The sequence below is a fragment of the Pseudorca crassidens genome, chromosome 14 (genome assembly GCF_039906515.1).
Source record: "Pseudorca crassidens isolate mPseCra1 chromosome 14, mPseCra1.hap1, whole genome shotgun sequence".
Classification (NCBI taxonomy): Eukaryota; Metazoa; Chordata; class Mammalia; order Artiodactyla; family Delphinidae; genus Pseudorca; species Pseudorca crassidens.
Genome location: NC_090309.1, coordinates 13,744,275 through 13,762,505, shown reverse-complemented (window position 1 = coordinate 13,762,505; position 18,231 = coordinate 13,744,275). Strand labels below are relative to the sequence as shown.

Here is an 18,231-nt window from a genome sequence, read left to right as displayed (position 1 = left end):
GCGGGCCTCTCCCGTTGCGGAGCGCAGGCTCAGCGGCCATGGCTCACGGGCCCAGCCGCTCTGCGGCACGTGGGATCTTCCCGGACCAGGGCACGAACCCATGTCCCCTGCATCGGCAGGCGGACTCTCAACCACTGCGCCACCAGGGAAGCCCAAATTCTTCTATCTTAAAAATCACTGTCATCTGGACTGCTATTAGCTGCTGTTCATCGCTGTGTCCTCCTGGGTGTTTTTAGCCCCCTGGTGCTGCTCTAATAGCTGGTGCCCTATTCCAGTGAGTCATAATCCACACTGTAGCAGTTGATGTGTGAATCCAACTTTCCTAGAGTCATTCCTGTTAAAAATTTTGGCGAGTAGAATTTTTTTTTTCCTATATATCACAACTTTTCCTCCCCTTTAACACTGTATCGTGAACATTTGCCTATAAAAATAGAGTTTTTCCTCCTTTGTGAGTTGCCCACTTAAGGACTTTGCCCTTTTCTGTTGGTCTTCATCGTTTACTAAAGTTTGTAGTTACTCTCTGTTAGTTCCCTTCTTTGACTCTTGCAAACGCTTGGATATATACCTCATTATCAGAAACTGAAAAAAGAAAAGGCTCACTGCCTTTCTTTACTTGGTAGTAGGAAAACATACTCATGTTTTTATGAGTTAGAATGGAGTAGGAAAAACTTTGGTAAGTGATCTGATTTAAATATGCTTGCTTGGATCTGGAAGTCGGGAAGGTACCTGACAGACTGGAGACGGGCAGATGCACAGTACTTTTGATACTGGCGGCTGGTGTTGGGCATTCATAAAAGAGAGCTGCTGGAGGTACCTGGTTGGTGTCACCAAGTCTCCAGACTTTGTGTTGCAGCCAGACTGCATTAATCTTAGTGCCACGTAAGGATCCAAGACTTACTTAAATAAATTTAAGCAAATATTTCCAAGGCCCAAGTGATTATTATTTTTAAAACTCACATTGATTTTGAGGTCAGAGAAGCTTCATGATTTGACTCTAAGACGTGGATGTATCAACAAGTTGATTCGAATATTCATATGCATGTGCAGACCTTTTTGGGAAGGACAGGATCCAGTGAAAGTGCTGCTTCATGAAATCTAATCCCAGTCAACTGATTCATTATGAATAACTTGAAGCATTTTACTCTTGTAGTTTGTGGAGTAACTCAGTGTTTATATTCGTACCCAGTAGTTCAGATTCTGAGGGTCCTTAGTGAATCGGGTTAGGTGGGGAATATTAGTCCAACTAAAGATCAGATTAAAGAAGAATGATACTGACACCTTCTACATCTTAATATGTTTAAAGAAGTGAAGCAGTGTTTCTTACCACTTGCTTGCAAATCTGATTTTAACAGCTGTCTGATAATGCTTTTCTGCTTTAGTGCTCACCTTTAACTGGTAGTCCCAGCTCAAGGTTATTCCAACTGTTTGTACTCTATTATTATTATTTTTTAATTTTTTTTTTTTTTTTGCGGTACGCGGGCCTCTCACTGCTGTGGCCTCTCCCGTTGCGGAGCACAGGCTCTTGACGCGCAGGCTCAGCGGCCATGGCTCACGGGCCCAGCCGCTCCGCGGCATGTGGGATCTTCCCAGACTGGGGCACGAACCCGTGTCCCCTGCATCGGCAGGCGGACTCTCAACCACTGCGCCACCAGGGAAGCCCCAACTGTTTGTACTCTAGAGGCCTGCGTCACTGTACTTTGGATGATTCAAAACTGCATGTTGTTCTTTCCCTCATTAGCACTGTTTGTACAAATCTTTTTGGTGCTGTGTGTTGACACTGTATGTTATTTACACAGCTTTATCTGCCTGATTAGACTGAAAGCATCTTGAGGGTAAATACTTATGATTACTGTTTTTAATCTCAAAGCACGTATGGCACCAGATCTTGCACCAGTGAAAGTTTAAACATAGATGTTCCCCTTCAGCATCTTGTGTTTCATTTATAACATGCCAGTTTAACAGGAAAAGAGTAGTGGATCTAGGCAGTCAGTAGTCAATCTCATGGCTGACACCTGCTTCATAGTGTGGCCTGGTACAGTTCCAGATATGTCAGAGACAGTCTTGTCTTGGTGTTAAACCTTATTAAATATGTAATTGTCATCTAACTTAATATGTTTTCTTTCTTTCACTGGCTGCAAAGCATCTTTAGGTATAGTTTGTTTACTTTCTTTACGAAAGTCTCTGGGCCTAGGGCTTGATGTTACCACTGACTTCCACGAGATGGCAGACTAAACCCATTTTTTGGTGTTAGGTGTTTGAAACCATTTTTAACACACATGCTCGTGCTCTTAATTACTGTTAAAAATCTTTTTTGAAAAAAAAAAAATCTTTTTTGCTTTTTCTTTAGATGGGCGGTATCAAACCGAGAAATGCTCATAGCCCAGAACAGCTCCTTGGAATTTAAGCTGCACAGGCTCTATTTTATTAGCTTGTTAATGGGTGGAACTACAAATCAACGAGAGGCATTACAATATGCGAAAAATTTTCAGCCATTTGCCCTGAATCATCAAAAAGGTGAGTCTAGCGTCAGCTGTTTTTAATGGTTGGAACAGGACCATGGCCGCCACTGGAATTTAAGTTTATCTTAACTAGATCTAATACACATTTGCTAATAAACTGAAACAATTGTAGATGATAAATCACTTACTAAACAAAGCTTCTTGGCTGGCTCTAGAACAAAAGTAAAGCATTAAAGCCTCTTAGTTGAAAAGTCAGAGAGAGACATGGCATTTTGGGGGATTCTACATTAACCTAAGAGGAGACAGAGAAAACGTAAAGTATGCCCTTGCATCCCCCCACCGTACTGCTGTTATGGCCACGACAGAGTGTCTGAAGGTGCAACAGGGCAGCAGCAGTTACTCCCAGGTGTCAGTGTAGAGGGACTGACTAGTTTTACAGCCAAAGATATGTGATGACCCCATTTATGACATTATTATTACTTCTGTAGATAATGGTAATTATACTATGCTGTGTATAAATTATAAGTTCAGTATTTAGTGCGTCCCTTTTCTTCTTCTTTTTCTCTGTGCTGTTTCTTTAATAGAAACCAAGCTTAAGTACCAGAATTTTAAAAGACATTGTCAGTAAGTTATTTTATGCCATGTCAGCTGGGGGAATTCTTGCCTTTTTCAATGTATTGCCTGACAGCTCTGTTTCAGGTGTGATCATCACACCTCCAAATTGCTTCTGCTTTTGTTTAGACATTCAGGTTTTGATGGGAAGCCTCGTGTACCTGAGACAAGGGATTGAGAACTCACCATATGTTCACCTGCTTGACGCAAACCAGTGGGCTGACATCTGTGACATCTTTACACGGGATGCCTGTGCCCTCCTGGGGCTCTCCGTGGAGTCCCCGCTCAGTGTCAGGTATGGAAATTGTCCTGTTATTGAAATCTGCGTTCCATTGGTTAGTTCTGCTTAATTTGTTGTCTAGTTCTTGACGTTTAAAGCTGAGAGAACACGTGTCTTTCTGAAGAAGAGTACAGTTGGTATTTCAAGAGATCGTCACAATTGGCAGTGACCTAGTTCTAAGTGTGGTCTGTGATCCTTTGGGGGGTCTCTGAGAGCCTTTTCCACTGTGTTCACGTTGTGGGGTAAACTGCTCCAGCCTTAGCACAGATCGGGGCAGTGGTCCCAAACCCCACAAGGACTGGCTGTATTCCTCATCCACCACACACTTGCAGATATTTTAATTTTACTTAAGACTGTTCTTGACAAAACGTTAAAAGTCACTCACTTTATTAAATTTCGACCTTTGAATATACATCTTTTTAACATTCTGTGTGCCCAAATAGGAAGCTCAGATAAAGCACTTTAGCTCATGCCAAATCATGAGACAGTATGATGATTGTCTCAAGAAAAAGCATCTGTATAATGTTTGAGTTATGAGCTAAAAACTAGTTGCTTTTTTCCTGGAACACAGTTTTCACTTGAACACAGTTTTTACTTTTACATCTTAGAAGACAGACTGTAGTTACTCAGACTCAGGTTTTTAGGAGATATTTATTCAGATGAATGAAGTAAGCTTGTCGCATCAGGGAAAGCAACTGGTGGTATCTTTTGCTCCAGTGGTAAAATTCAAGATTGTAAGCTAAAATAGAAAGTTGGGAAAACTTGAACCGACCACTGTAAGCTTTACAGTTCCCCAATGCTTAAAGACATTTCTGATGAGATTGGTGGTAATAATAATGAATTTGAATTTTTTGATATTACATAATGAAATGTGCTAACACTTGGAAGATCAGTAAGATCTCACAAAATCATGCATGAGTAAAAGATTCATTCAGAGTCTGAGACCATTGGGTTTTAGTGGAGCAGGGTACGAAAAGTACAATGGCAAGGATTCACATTCCACTTTCCAACCAACATTTAAAAAAACTAGTACTTGTTGGGACTTCCCTGGTGGTCCAGCGGTTAAGACTCCATGCTCCCAATGCAGCGGGGGGAGCGGGGGCTGGGTTCAATCCCTGGTCAGGGAACTAGATCCCGCATGCCACAACTAAAGATTCCACATGCTACAACTGAAGATCCCGTGTGCTGCAACCAAAGACCCGGGGCAGCTAAATTCAAAACAAAACAAAACTACTATTTGTTGAATTTTGGTGTGGCATTAAAGAAGACTATCCACGGTTACCTGAAAAGGTGGTGTAAGTGCTACACATCTGTGCGAGGCTAGATTTCTTTCACTTACTTCAACCAAAAGAATACATTGCAACAGATTGAATGCAGAGGAAGTCGTAAGAATCCAGCTGTCTTCTGTTAAGCCAGACATTAGAAAGATTTGTAAAAACGTAAAACAATGCTGCTCTTCTCACAGGTTTATTTTTGGTTTGGAAAATACAGTTATTTTTTGTGAGACTGTTATTTATAACATGTTTTTTATTTTTAAGTGAATTAATCAATATTTTAATTCTCAGTTTTAATTTCTAATACAATAAATAATGATAGGTATAACCCACAAAATTAAATGCTCTTTGAGATCCTTAATGTTTAAGCCGGTAAAGGGGTCCTGAGATCCAAAAGGCTTAAGAACCAGTTTTAAGAAATAACTTTTTGGGGACTTCCCTGGCGGTCCAGTGGTTAGGACTCTGCTTCCACTGCAGGGGGCGCAGGTTCGATCCCTGGTCGGGGAGCTAAGATCCTACATGTGCCTTGCTGTGCAACCAAAAAAAAAAAAAAGAACCTTTTTAGCTCTTCTATTTATTTGGCTCCTCCAGTGTTTTGAATCCCTGCTACGTGCCAGGCATTGTGTGGGACACAGAGATGAATAAGGCGCAGCCTGCATTCCACAGGGGCTCCACCTGAACGGGGGAGACAGACTCGTGCAGTTAAGTGTAAGGTGTGGTGGGGCTGCAGGTCTGGTTCTCTGGGACAGACTCTGAAATGAGCGGAGACTCACGTGCAGGAAGCGTGCTGGGATCAGCTCCTGTGGGGAATGAAAGCAGCAGGGTCAGGCAGAGGGAGAAGCTGGACTGTGATCCAGTCTCACCAGAGGCCTCAGTCCACCCCTGCGGAGCTCTGGAGCTGCAGTGGCCTGTGGAGTTGTCCCAAATTGGTGCAACTTTTGTATCCTCAGGTGGAGCAGTCATCGAACGTGTCCCTGGTCAGGTCGCTTTCTCCAAATGAGGACAGTCCTGAAGGGGACTCAGTGGAGAGCTGACCGCCAGCACTTCTAGATGAGAAAGGTGCTTCTGCCCTGTACAGGGGTGATCTGGGTCTGGAAGGAACTGTGAAAGAAAATGTTTCAGAGTGTCATTAATGTTAAGAATGCCATTAATGGACTTCCCTGGTGGCACAGTAGTTGAGAATCCGCCTGCCAACGCAGGGGACACGGGTTCAAGCCCTGGTCCAGGAAGATGCCACACGCCACGGAGCAACTAAGCCTGTGCACCACAACTACTGAGCCTGCACTCTAGAGCTCGCGAGCCACAACTACTGAAGCCCACGTGCCACAACTACTGAAGCCTGCGTGCCTAGAGCCCGTGCTCCGCAACAAGAGAAGCCACTGCAGTGAGAAGCCCAGCCACTGCAATGAAGAGTAGCCCCTGCTCGCCCCAACTAGAGAAAGCCCACGCACAGCAACAAAGACCCAATGCAGCCAAAAATAAAATAAAATAAAATAATTTAAAAAAAAAAAGAATGCCATTAATGACTGGTAGGCAGAGCTTATTAAATCTGGTGGTTTTGTAAACTAAGACTGTGTGTGTGCGTGCACGCACGCAAAATAGGGGGCTTTGTAATGCTTTGAATCCAATGGCCAGGGTCCTCTGCACATAGCACGGAGTCTGGAGGAGTTGACGTTTCCTAGGACCAAGCTTTCTGACACCTGGCCTGGCATTAACATTTCCTCTTCTGCCTTCCCAGTTTCTCAGCAGGTTGTGTGGCACTGCCAGCTTTAATTAATATCAAAGCTGTGATCGAACAGAGGCAGTGCACTGGAGTTTGGAACCAGAAAGATGAATTACCTGTGAGTGCCATTTTCTGTTAGTTATTACCTCTCGTGTCATTAGAAGAACGTGGATGTTAAGGATTTTAAATGCCTGTCTTGCCTTTTAGTCAGGGAACATTACTGTAGCCTTTTGACAGGGGATCTTTTATGTGTATGTAGACATGACTAAACAGTAGAAGTGGGGAGCTAGTACATTTTGGAGGCGCTAGAAGATCTTTCTTGCCATTTTGACTTAGAGTGGCAGTGACAGCTAATGAAGGAAAGCATCAGAAGTGGGGAGGGTGGATATACTGTAGCGTGTGGTATGTTCTAAGTGCAGGTGCTAAACCACTCGTACTGTGAGCTTTTTAAAATATGAAAGCAGGGAGTCCACTTGATTTAGTTTTGTCTGGAACATTGATATTTATGAGATCATGGGCTTGTGCTGGTTATATTTTTCTAATACCAATTAAAATAAGTGTATAGCTGTTAAAGGTCGTCGCAGTGATATCTGCGGTCATCAGTGGCCCTCCCGTGCTGTGTGTCCACCGTTGTCATGGACTGGGCCATGGTTTTAAATATCTGCTCCAGTCACTTGCCAGCTCTGTAACTTCTCAAAGCAGTAGTTTGTCCGTCTCTGAAATGGGGACCGTCCTTCTCTTTATAGGGCTATTAAAGGCTGGAGGTAACAGAGGGATGCTTAGAATAATATAGGACACATAGTAGGTAGTCAGGTTTTGTTGCCGTAGTAGTTATGACATGGAGCAGTAACAAAGGTCATCGTGTGTGTATGTTTCCATCAGGCCTCTGACAGTAGGCACTGAAACTTTGACGGGAATTACCATTCCTGTCTTGACTTGGTCACAGATCCTAAAGGGCCAAAATATGCATTTGGCTTTTTGCTTTTTTTCTGCCACCCCTGTGCGCAGGTTTATCTGCAATTACCCTGTTCTTCCAGCTGGTAACTGTCGGTTGGTTGCCCCAGCTTCTCAGAGATCTGTCCTGATTAAAGGCGCAGGTGCACTGCCAGTCCTGAGCGTGGTCGGGACACGAGCAGGACCCTGCATGGCTGCTGCTCATCTGAGCAAGTGAAACGAACTTGAGTCTTCACTCGCTTTGCTGAGGCAGGTGCCTGCAAGAACCTGGCAGTTTCCCAGGTGTATTGTCAGTATCTTTGACACTTGCGCACTAGAGCAAAGCACACTGAAATCTGAATTCACCCAAAGCCTGTGTGTCAGGGTGATAAAACAGTTGCGGGGAGGGCGGTGGGGGGGGATGATCTGGTCATTTTTTCTCAGGATTATTGTTACACTTTGCCACCTTTCTTGAAAGAATCTGAGCAATAGACTATTATGTTGCTACAGCCATTTTAGGTTTAAAAGGAAAGAAAACAGTAAGAACTCATGTTTGTGGAGCCTCTGTGCTGTGCTAACCACTATGCTAAGGTGGTTTCATAGCTTTTGTTTTGTTCACTGCAAAGAGAGAGAGCTGATACAAGTGCTGTGAGCTCAGATGGATGGGTTGTGAATTCTCCCGCTGAACTTTAATTTAAAGCCCTTGTTTCAGGTAGTTTCTCTGGACAGTTACACATAAAACATGGAAAAGATCTGGATCTGAAGCCCACACAGCAGTAAACAATGTTTAGTCTGCCTTTAAAGGAATTATCGCGCTGAATTGTATCACCTAGCTAAGGGTGCTGTAAAACCGGTCAGGAGTCTCGCGGGTTTACTCTTCGATATTTGCTGATGGATTTTCAAGAGCATTTGACTTCTAGAGTGTTGCCTTGCCTTTGACTCTTGCTCTCAGGCAGCAGAATTTGGTTTGATACGTAGTGTTAAAAATAATTTAGAATTGTGAGGTAATACTTTGAATCCCAAAGACTGTCCATCTTTGGTTAGTTTAGAAGAGTGCTCTAAAAAGTTACCTTCAGATGAGTAGGTTTGATAAATGTTCTTTGCTGCAGAGTACGTACTGACATGTGGATGGTTTTCTGTAATATAACTTGAGCCTTTTACCTTTTTTTAAAAACAGATTGAAGTGGACCTTGGTAAAAAGTGCTGGTATCACTCAATATTTGCCTGTCCTATTCTTCGTCAGCAAACCACAGATAACAATCCACCCATGAAATTGGTCTGTGGTCACATTATATCAAGAGATGCCCTGAATAAAATGTTTAATGGTAGCAAGTAAGTGTCTGACTTTTTCAGTGTCAGTAAAAAAAAAAAACAAAAGAGAAACAAATACTCTTTTGGAACTTAGTGGGAAGATAAGTAACAAGGATAAATAAATGTAGCTAGAATTTAGAAAGAAATAGATTTCTTAACTACTTATTTAGTTTAGTGGGTGGTATCTTTTCTCAGGCTTTATTAGTCTTTGTTCGTGAATTTATTGATTAGATTTATAACCGTGATCTTTAACTCTTAACTTTTTGGGTGGGTGGTACATTGTCATCCCAGCCCTTCCCCTCCCTTTTACACAAATGGTAGCATACTATACACTGTTCTGAACTTTGCTTTTTTTCACTTAGTGATACATCTTGGAGATTTTTTTCTGGTGTAGAAAGAGCCCTCGTTCTTTTTTAAAGCTGTAGATTATTCTGTCATATGGAAATGTGATGATTTATTTAACCGGCTCCCTGATGATGAACATTTAACTTTTGTTACTATAAAGTGAATTACCATATCTATATGTGATTTATAAATTTGTAGAATTGTAATTCAACAGGTATATACATTTATAATTTCTATACATAATGAACCCAAACTTAAAAATACAGTCTCAAAACCCTATTTCTAGCTAAGGCAGCTCGAAAATTTCTCATTGGAGTTCATTTCAGACCCATTATGGTGAAGTCTTTCTTTTAAGAGAAGGCTCTGGAGCAGTTCATGTTCTTCCCAGAAACCCTGGGAGTGCAGGTAGGTGGTGACTTGAAGCCAGAGCTTGGTCTTGGTTCAGACCATGCTGGTTTCACGTGCCACTGCAGGGTATTGTGTGCCACGCCAGGGCACATAGGCGGCTCTGGGTAGGCTGCATGCCTTGTAGGCTTAGCAGCTGGCATCAGGGTTGCTGCATGTGAGTGGATTGTGACACCAGTACCTCTGAAAGTCATTTTGAGATAGGTATAAGCTAAACCTTGGAGAAGAAAAATTGGATTTACTTCTGAAACCCCGAAAGCAATTTTCAGAACAGTTGTCTTTGTTTTCAAAATAGTTTTCACTGATTTCCACTGAAGAAGAGCCTTGGAGTTTAGCGTCTGGCTTGGATGGTGTTTCTTTGTGACCCTTCAAAGCTTGGCTGTTACATTAAGGGAAAGCACAGTTAATCCTCAAAAGAAAACACAGACGTGTGTGTGTGTGTGTGTGTGTGTGTGTGTGTAATTGTTAAAGACTCTATAACTAGATAAAAATTGAATGCTCAGTACTGATCCTGTTCCTTGATTTAATGTTTTCTTTCTTGTCTTTAGATTAAAATGTCCATATTGTCCAATGGAACAAAGTCCAGGGGATGCCAAACAGATATTTTTCTGAAGAAATAACTTTAGTTTGCAATTTGTAAGTGAAACTGAATCGAGAGAACGTTCCATTTAATGCAGCTAACCAAGGACTCCCATGTTTATATAAGCTAATGCTCCGGAAACTTTGCCAACATTTTAGTGTGTACACACTGAGGGGAGTGCTCCAGATGAATATTATCATAGGGCTTTATTATATTCTTGGTCTTCATTTCTGATCAAGTAAATACACCAGCAGTTGTCATTCAATGCAGGTTTTTGTACTTAATTATATGGTGATTTTTTTACTTTTTAAGAGCAGAAACAGAAATTTACCTTCCTGCCATGTGTTTAATATCTCTCCTGCTTTTACTTTTGTCATTCTCCTGATAACTGTAAGCCTTGAGAATGTTTGTGAAAAAGTTTTATTTCCTGTTATGTGTACATAGTTAAATGAAAATTCTTCAGAAAAAGTTTGAAAAACTGAATTGTGGTTATGAAACTAATTTGCAGGGGTTATTTTGCTTAAGGAAGAGAGCTGTGATAGATTCCAAATTTGCTTTTTGATGTTTTCCTCTGCTCCAGCTCTCACCAAGTAGTCAGCAGACCTGCATCTGAGGTCTGCTTGTAGCCCCAGCAGGCTGCCTGTTATAAAATTCCATCACCAGTTTATTAGCAGGTTGGTGTGAGCAGTCTTCCACTAGAACAGAGTGGAAGCAGTACTATTGTTTCTTTGCTTTTATTGCCAAGAGGTGCTTGTTTTAAAAGAGTGTTCAATAAAACAAAATTGTGACGTTAGAAGTATTCTTAAGTTGATATTTGCTCTCTTGGTCTTGGTAGCCCTCTTCTGTCAAATCTGCTTTCAGGACTTGGCTGTTTATATTGCGTTTGTATATCATTGCAGGCACAGTGTTGCGTGTATGTATATATATATATATGTGTGTGTGTATATATATATGTGCACCAGCATCAAACATTGTGTATCTGGAGGGGAAGAAGCATGTTCCGGTCCTAAAATGCAGTTACCAGACTCATCACTTTCAACCCTTAAACTTAGAAGCTAACAGATTTTCTGTAGTGCAGAATATGTTCATTGCTGTTTTTATATTTGAATAGTATACTGTTCAATGCCTCTCTTCTGCAAAGCATATCATCTCACTGACTGTGAATCTGTATATTATTCTCATGGATACAGATAATGATCTTTTCTCTTGTGAGGTATCTTCATTTAATGCACTGTCCAGAAATAGCCATGCGTAAGAGTCTTTCTCTGGATGCTGAACTACGTGGAAAAGACTTCTGTGGACATAATTCTGACTTAAACCCATGAAGTTACTTCATTTTGAGAAGGACGTCAAATCACCAAATACTTTGCAACTCTGTGTCGTCTGACATGGAACCGAATACCAATAGAGGAAAACTTTCATGAGAAAATGAAGAAAGAAGAAAACACAGAAGCAAAGAGAAACGTGACGCTTCACATTTTAAACTGCAGATTGACTTCGTTTGCGGGGGAGGGAGATCCCAGATTTGGTGCTAAGTTAATTGGAAACGGGCAGCATTTGCTGTAGTGTATCCTAGCCTGGCTGGTTTATCCTGAAACGTTCACCTGAGGGAACGGGGATTTGTTTGTAAAGGAAAGGGGTACTGCTTGATTGCTGTGTGTGATCAGGCTGATGGCAGGAGGTACTGTGTGCTGGGGGGCTTAGCCAGGGATCGATTGGCCTGCCGAGCCGCTCGCCGTGCCCAGCCTCCGGCTCAGCCTCATGGCTTTCCTGTTGGCACCCTCTGTCCACTAACACAGTGAAGGAAGGGAGCAGAGAGAAGCTCCCTGGACTCCAGGAGAAGGTAGAGAACTCCAGGCGACACTCTGGCCGAGGATGTAAAATTGCTTTATTATGTATTTTTTCCTTTGAATGAAACCCAGAGTGTCTTTTTTTTTTTTACCTTTTTCTCACTAGGCCAGATGTAGTTTTAGTTTTAGTTACAACTTACTCTCACCTTTCCACCTCAAATACCTGCACGACATTTAGGCTTTACATAAGGTTGGGACAATACAGACATTGCTCCAGAGGCTGGTGGTAAATGTCTATTGGCGGCCAGACACTTCACACAGCTGGCTCAGGCCAGTTTCAAGGAGAAAATCAGGAGAGAGCTCTGCTTTGTCCCTCTCCCCGTGTTGGAAATCCTGTCGACAGTTTTCTGTGCAGCTCATGAAACTTTAGAAAGAATATGCTTTAATGGAGGATTTTACAGCTTCCTGTGCGAGGTCCTTGTGGTCCCACTGGGCAGGGTTAGGGCCAAAAATTTGAAACTCTATTGATCTGACAATTTAACGTGCAAATGATGTCTTCTAACCTTCTTTAATTGAATGCATGGACTTCAAATTCACTGGTGACTAAATGTGAAGGAGAGAGGTGGATTTGAAGAGGCCAGACCTTAACCAAAGATGCTGAAATACAACGTGCTGTCCTTTCTGCTCTAGAAACACCTTCACCAATGGTGTCAGGACCATGTCATTACTGAGGCCGTCAGTCAGCAGTGCGGGAGGATGCGCTTCGTCGCTCTCTGCTTCCTCCTGCAAAAGGTCGTGAAAAAGAGCCAAGGTTTTTACAGTCAGACTAGTTACGTCCATTGAAAACAGAATTTCAGAGTGGTTTCTTAAATTTCTTTAGGAAACCATTTCCATTTACCAGTCATGGACAGAGGCCATGGGACTATGCTAAACCAGTAAAACCTTATCAGATTCTTAGATTCTGATGTAGAGCATCTGTGCTTTCAAGTACCATCTGAAGTGCAGTGGCTAAGGTTGTCTTTTGATCTTTTCTTCTCCTTTGTGTGATCATCACAAATGCCATTTCTGTTGCTTTAGTGGTGATGATAAGATACTTCTAATACATAAATGAACGGGTATTGGTGCCTCTTGATTTTTAAAATTTTGAAGAAAAGAGCCACCTCATATTCATAGGGTGTGTGAGTATTTTGTGGGTGAATGAGCCTTTGATTGAAACTAAGGAGATTATGAAGTAAATCTTTTGTTTTGACTTTTGTGTAGCAGCTGATGTATACAGAGACACTAAACCCCACGCCACATTTTGTGGGGGAACGAGGATCCTTTTTTCTCTCCAGGTAGTCCCACAGGTTATGCAGTTTAAGTTCAGTATGTTTTACGCTGTGAGTTATTTTCCACCTCGGTGGTTTCAGCCTTTGGGACAGTAGATACTGCAAAAACCAGGAACTTTGGTTTATCTGCACAAGACAAGCTGCTGGTAGACATTAGCCCTCTGGTTTTCCAGCTCAACCTCTGATTAAGTGGATTGACAGTCAGGCTGGCCAGTCTACTTAGTCAGCTGACTCAGGTTATTTTCAGGGAAGGCATGGAGGCATGTTCGGTTAATTTCAACACTAGGATGTGTAAGGTGAAGACACAAACCAAATACCTTTAATTACTTAACTCTTCGTACATTGTCTTTGGTAACACTAGAATGCTCTGGTCTTGGGGGGATGTTAGCAAGGAACACAACAGAAGGTTTGGTGCTTCGTAAGCCTGTCCAGCTGTGGCAGGTTTTATGTAGCACGGTGGTGTTTACCATAAGCAGGTACAAACTTCATGAACTGTTCTTAACGATAATTGAATAGATACCAAAAATGGAATGACAAATGTATTTTAATAGCAGATGAGGCAATTAGTTTTAGGGCGAGTTTTTCCGCTGTTGATTCTACTTCAAGACGTAGGGAGAGAAAACAGTTTCGTTTTCAAGACATTTCCCTCTACAGTTTGATACTGTAGTGAGCATATGCTTCACTTACTTCCAAAGAGGCAGAAGCAGCTGGAACTGGCTTATAGCACATGCTTTGTTTCACGTTATGGGTGATGACCTACACTCTTATTTTAATGTTCTCCAGCAAGGCAGATGTGGGGCTCACGAGGACTTAGTGCCTGATCTTTTCTTTGGGGAAGGGGTGGGAGTGAATGTATCGGGGATGGGAGGGAAGCTAAGAGAAGAAAATGGGAGCGTGAATGAGTGTGCATGTGTCTGAAATTCACCATTACCCCCACCTGTGTCTAGCAAGGAACAGGTATTTAATGTATTTTGCTCCTGACTGCAGTGTGCATGTATTTTTTTGCCCTCCTCCATGTTTTCTAGACTTATACTAAAAGGATTCATCAAATCATCTTGTTCAGATGGCTCAGGATTGTATTTCTTTTGCTTACCCTGTGCTCTTGGGTTCTACAGTATTTCTATAATTATGTAACAATAGTGTTGCACTGTAATCTATCATATAGAGCTATATGTATGGAAAATTTTGATCAGTTTTTTTAAGAAATGTATCCTGTTTGCAAAGGCACAATAAAGTTGCATCTTATAGACTATAGGCAATAAAGCTAACAATAAACCTTATTTAACACAAACCATATTCACATTCTCTGTTCATTTGATCTTGAGAAAAGTCTAGCATATCCAGTAGTTTCAGGGATATCATTTTAACTTAAAAGGTTCTGATATATTTAATTTATAAATTTCAGACTGATATAATAGAGTTTTGGAAAACTATAAGAAATGCTTTGTTAATGTGTGTATTCCTATGTAAAACACATGGCTTCTCCTGTGTATATTTTTAAAAATTAAAAAGAAATGCACATTTGAAAAGTGTTTTGTGGAACCAGTCTGTATAAATGTGACAGGTGCCAGAGGTAGGAGGGAGGGAGTATGGAGGTAAGAGAACATCGCTGTCTGTATTTGCTGAGGGTCTGCATGTAAAGAATTTGAGCAGATATCTTTGTCACCATCTCATCCTGTTTCTGGGCCACCGGCAGTGTGAGAAGAGGAGGAGGCTGGGCACTGTCCCCAGTTTCTAAGGGGGGAATCGGGTTAATGTTTACAGGTTCCTGCCCCTCATACTCATCCTGTGGTTGCCTGGGACCCTCTGACCGAGTGAATAGCGTGTGACCGGGAAGAGGGGCCCGGAAACAGCTCTGCCCAGGCTGCTGGTGGAGTGGGGCGTGAACACCCAGCTTTGCCGAGGAGGAACAGAGGACGAATGGTCTCGTCATCACCGTGACACACTAAGGTGGTAGAGACCAAGGATCTATTTGTGCTGCTTCTGTGTATTTTCTCAGAGAGAGAGACTCATCAGAACTATATATTTAATGCTTATGTGTGGTGCGCTCTGATATTTTTTATTATTTGGTTAATGCTCGTCAAAACAATTGATTTCATGACTCTCTAAGGGGTCGGGATCCACTGTTTAAAAAAGCCTTGCATTGGGAATTCCCTGGCGGTCCAGTGGTCAGGATTCTGCGCTTTCAAGCCTGAGGGCCAAGAAGCCGCGAGGTCCGGCATGAATGGATGCGTGCGTGCATGGATGGATGGATAGATGGATGGGTGGTTAGGCAAGCCAGCCAGCCTTGCATTAAGGGACGATAGTGTAATGATCCAGTCACAAAGCTTCACTGAAATCTTCTGTCAGTATGTATGATAGAAAGTATTTTTTCTTTTTCCAAAAACCTTTTCCTTGCAGTGGGGTGTTACGCTCCCGTGAGCCTTCCACGCTAGCAAATGTAATAATTCTGAACATTAGAAGCACCGCCTAAGCAAGGGCTCACGTATGTCAGGGAATTTTGTACCTCCTTAGCCATGCTTCCTTCCAGCTTAGAAAAGTGCAAAGTGCTTCAAGCTAAATACTGGCTTGTGCGATAGAATCCATTAGTAACTTAAGCAGTTGTGTGCCTGTTAAATGCAGAAAGTATTTAACATATCATGGAATGACATCTTCAGTCATTCAACATGGAATTTGTTTTTTAAGCGCCAGGCACTGGGAGGAAGCAAGTTCCTGGGCCTCCAGGAGCTTATGGACTGCTGGTAGGTGCAGAAAAGTAGAAAAGTACAAAGACCCTGTAGTGAGGTTAATTCCCACCAGTGACCTAGCTACTGGAGGATGATGGGAGAGAAGAGAAAGGAGAGATGTAATGATTTATGTGTGTGTTGGGGGGGGGGGCGTTGGCTGCACCCCGCAGCTTGCGGGAATCTTAGTTCCCTAACCAGGGATCGAACCCGCGCCCTCGGCAGTGAAAGCGTGAAGTCCTAACCACTGGACCGCCAGGAAATTTCCTGATTTGTGTGTCTTTAAGGTCCACTCTGGCCACAGTGGTCTGAAAGGTGGTTGGGGAGAGGAGGAGTTTAGACCCTGGGAGGCCAGTACAGTAGGTAATGAAGCTGAGAGTGAGTTTCTCTTGAGCACTCTAGGTTCCGGGAGGAGAGTGGTGAACAAGACAGACTTGGTCTCTACTCTCAGTGAGGGTGATCTGAGAGAAGTGTGATGAAAATGCAGCAAGGTGATGCTTTTGTCACACACAGTGCTCCAGAATCTTTTGTAATATATAGAGGCATTGAAGCGTTCTTGTCTCTCAAAGCGATGGGACTCCTTGCTCTGGTATTCTAGAAGATATTCCCATTTCTTTCTATTGTCCCCAGTTTCTAGGTGAGTTTCTAACTTCTCCACACTCTGCTTACTTATACTGGTCCCCTACACTATGGGGGTTGTGTAATGATATGCCAGTCTCCCGTTGGGACTGGTCTTTTTTTTTTTTTTTTTTTTTTTGCGGTACGCGGGCCTCTCACTGTCGTAGCCTCTCCCGTTGCGGAGCACAGGCTCCGGACGCGCAGGCTCAGCGGCCATGGCTCACGGGCCCAGCCGCACCGCGGCATGTGGGATCTTCCCGGACCGGGGCACGAACCCGTGTCCCCTGCATCGGCAGGCGGACTCTCAACCACTGCGCCACCAGGGAAGCTCGGGACTGGTCTTTTTACTCCGTTTGAAGACTGCATTCAACCACAGAGCAAGTGCTGCCCTTCAAATGAAGGTCTTTGGTGTCCTTTCCCCTCTGAAGCAAAGATGTACCTTAAAAGGAAACACGTTATTTGTTAGCGTTCAAGACTGTTTCGGGAGCTTTCCCCTTTTGATCAGGTTAGAAATGCATTTTAGCCTTCCTTTCATTCAACACAAGACTGTTGCTTTTAGTTATGTTAGATTAGGGAGCTAGTCAGCCCTACAGAGGAATTTCACAGGAAATTATTACATTGTCGTGAAAGCTTTGACAGGTGGTTCTGGAAATCTGGGCTGAGGGTCCGTGTCTGTGCTAGTGTGTATCAGTTAGCACCATGTGTGCTGCAGGCAGTCTGGGGTATGTGTGGTGGCTTCACGCTCTCAGGGGACCCAGGATCCTGTCATTCTGCTCCACAGCCTTGACGTGTGGCCTCAGTTTCACCTCTGATCATATCTGTGTTCCAGGCAGGAAGGAGGAGGAGAGGAGTGGGGAAAGAACAGGCTTCCAGCTGAGTTAGCCCCTTTGAAGTCTTTCCTGGAAGCTCTACGCAGTGACTTACTAGCCACGTTTGGCTGCAAGGAAGTCTGGGAAATGTAGTCTTTGAGCCTGGCACATCGCCACCTGTAATAAAATGAAAGTTCTGTTGGTAAGGAAGAAGGGGAGAATGGTTGTTAGGAAGGCAACCTGCTGTCCCTGCCACACTTAACCATGTATCTCAGCCAGGAAACAGGTGAAATTTGAGTCACAGAATGGAATTAAGTCATCAGCACCAGTAGTCAATGCTTTCACCTGCCCTGAGATACTGGACAAATGAAGAGTTAGCTGTCAGTGCTTTTCACTGACAGTACGTCTCCTTGAGCTGCATTTCTTGGCCCCTGGTGGTATTCAGAAGCAGCAACCTCGCCCTAACTTCCGACAGAACCCCTGTTCTACTCTTGTTCTAGAACATTCTTCCCATTTGTTGAATTTCAGAGCAGGTGGTGACCTTTGTTTTCTACCTTGGGCTGCATAGGTAAAAAAAAGTACATTTGGTTTTGAGATGCTTTTAGACTTTTAGAGAATTTTTAAGCGCTCTACAGGCAGACCTTGTTTTATTGCACTTCAATTTATTGTGCTTCACAGAGACAGCGTTTTTTACAAATTGAAGGTTTGTGACAACTCTGCGTTGAGCAAATCTATTGGTGCTGTTTTCCCAACAACATTTGCTTACTTCATGTCTCTGTCACACTTTGGTAACGCTAGCAACATTTCAAACTTTTTCACTATTTTATGTTTTACGGTGGTCTGTGATCAGTAATCTATGATGTTACTGCTACGACTTGCTGAAGGCTCAGATGATGGTTAATACTTTTTAGCAATAAAGTTTTTCCAATTAAGGTATGTGCATTTGTTTAGACATAAAGCTACTGTACACTTAACAGACTACAGTGTAGTGTAAACATAACTTTTATAGGCACTGGGCACCCAGAAAATTCGAGTGATTTA

The 18,231-nt window shown here is 42.8% G+C and overlaps 1 protein-coding gene across 4 annotated transcripts in view; it reads left to right on the top strand.

Annotated features, from left to right (window-relative positions):
- Positions 1-18,231, top strand: part of RMND5A (required for meiotic nuclear division 5 homolog A) — a 77,038-nt gene that overhangs the window by 46,472 nt on the left and 12,335 nt on the right. For 2 of the 4 annotated variants that reach the window (XM_067704444.1, XM_067704445.1), the window contains exons 5-9: positions 2,348-2,514; positions 3,201-3,366; positions 6,364-6,466; positions 8,459-8,613; positions 9,891-14,569. In XM_067704444.1, coding sequence (XP_067560545.1) covers positions 2,348-2,514; positions 3,201-3,366; positions 6,364-6,466; positions 8,459-8,613; positions 9,891-9,954 — 655 coding nt within the window. In that variant the 3' untranslated portion in view covers positions 9,955-14,569. Of the gene's footprint in view, positions 1-2,347; positions 2,515-3,200; positions 3,367-5,575; positions 6,118-6,363; positions 6,467-8,458; positions 8,614-9,890; positions 14,570-18,231 lie in introns of those variants that run through there. The other 2 variants (XM_067704446.1, XM_067704447.1) reach the window with 2 other exon arrangements.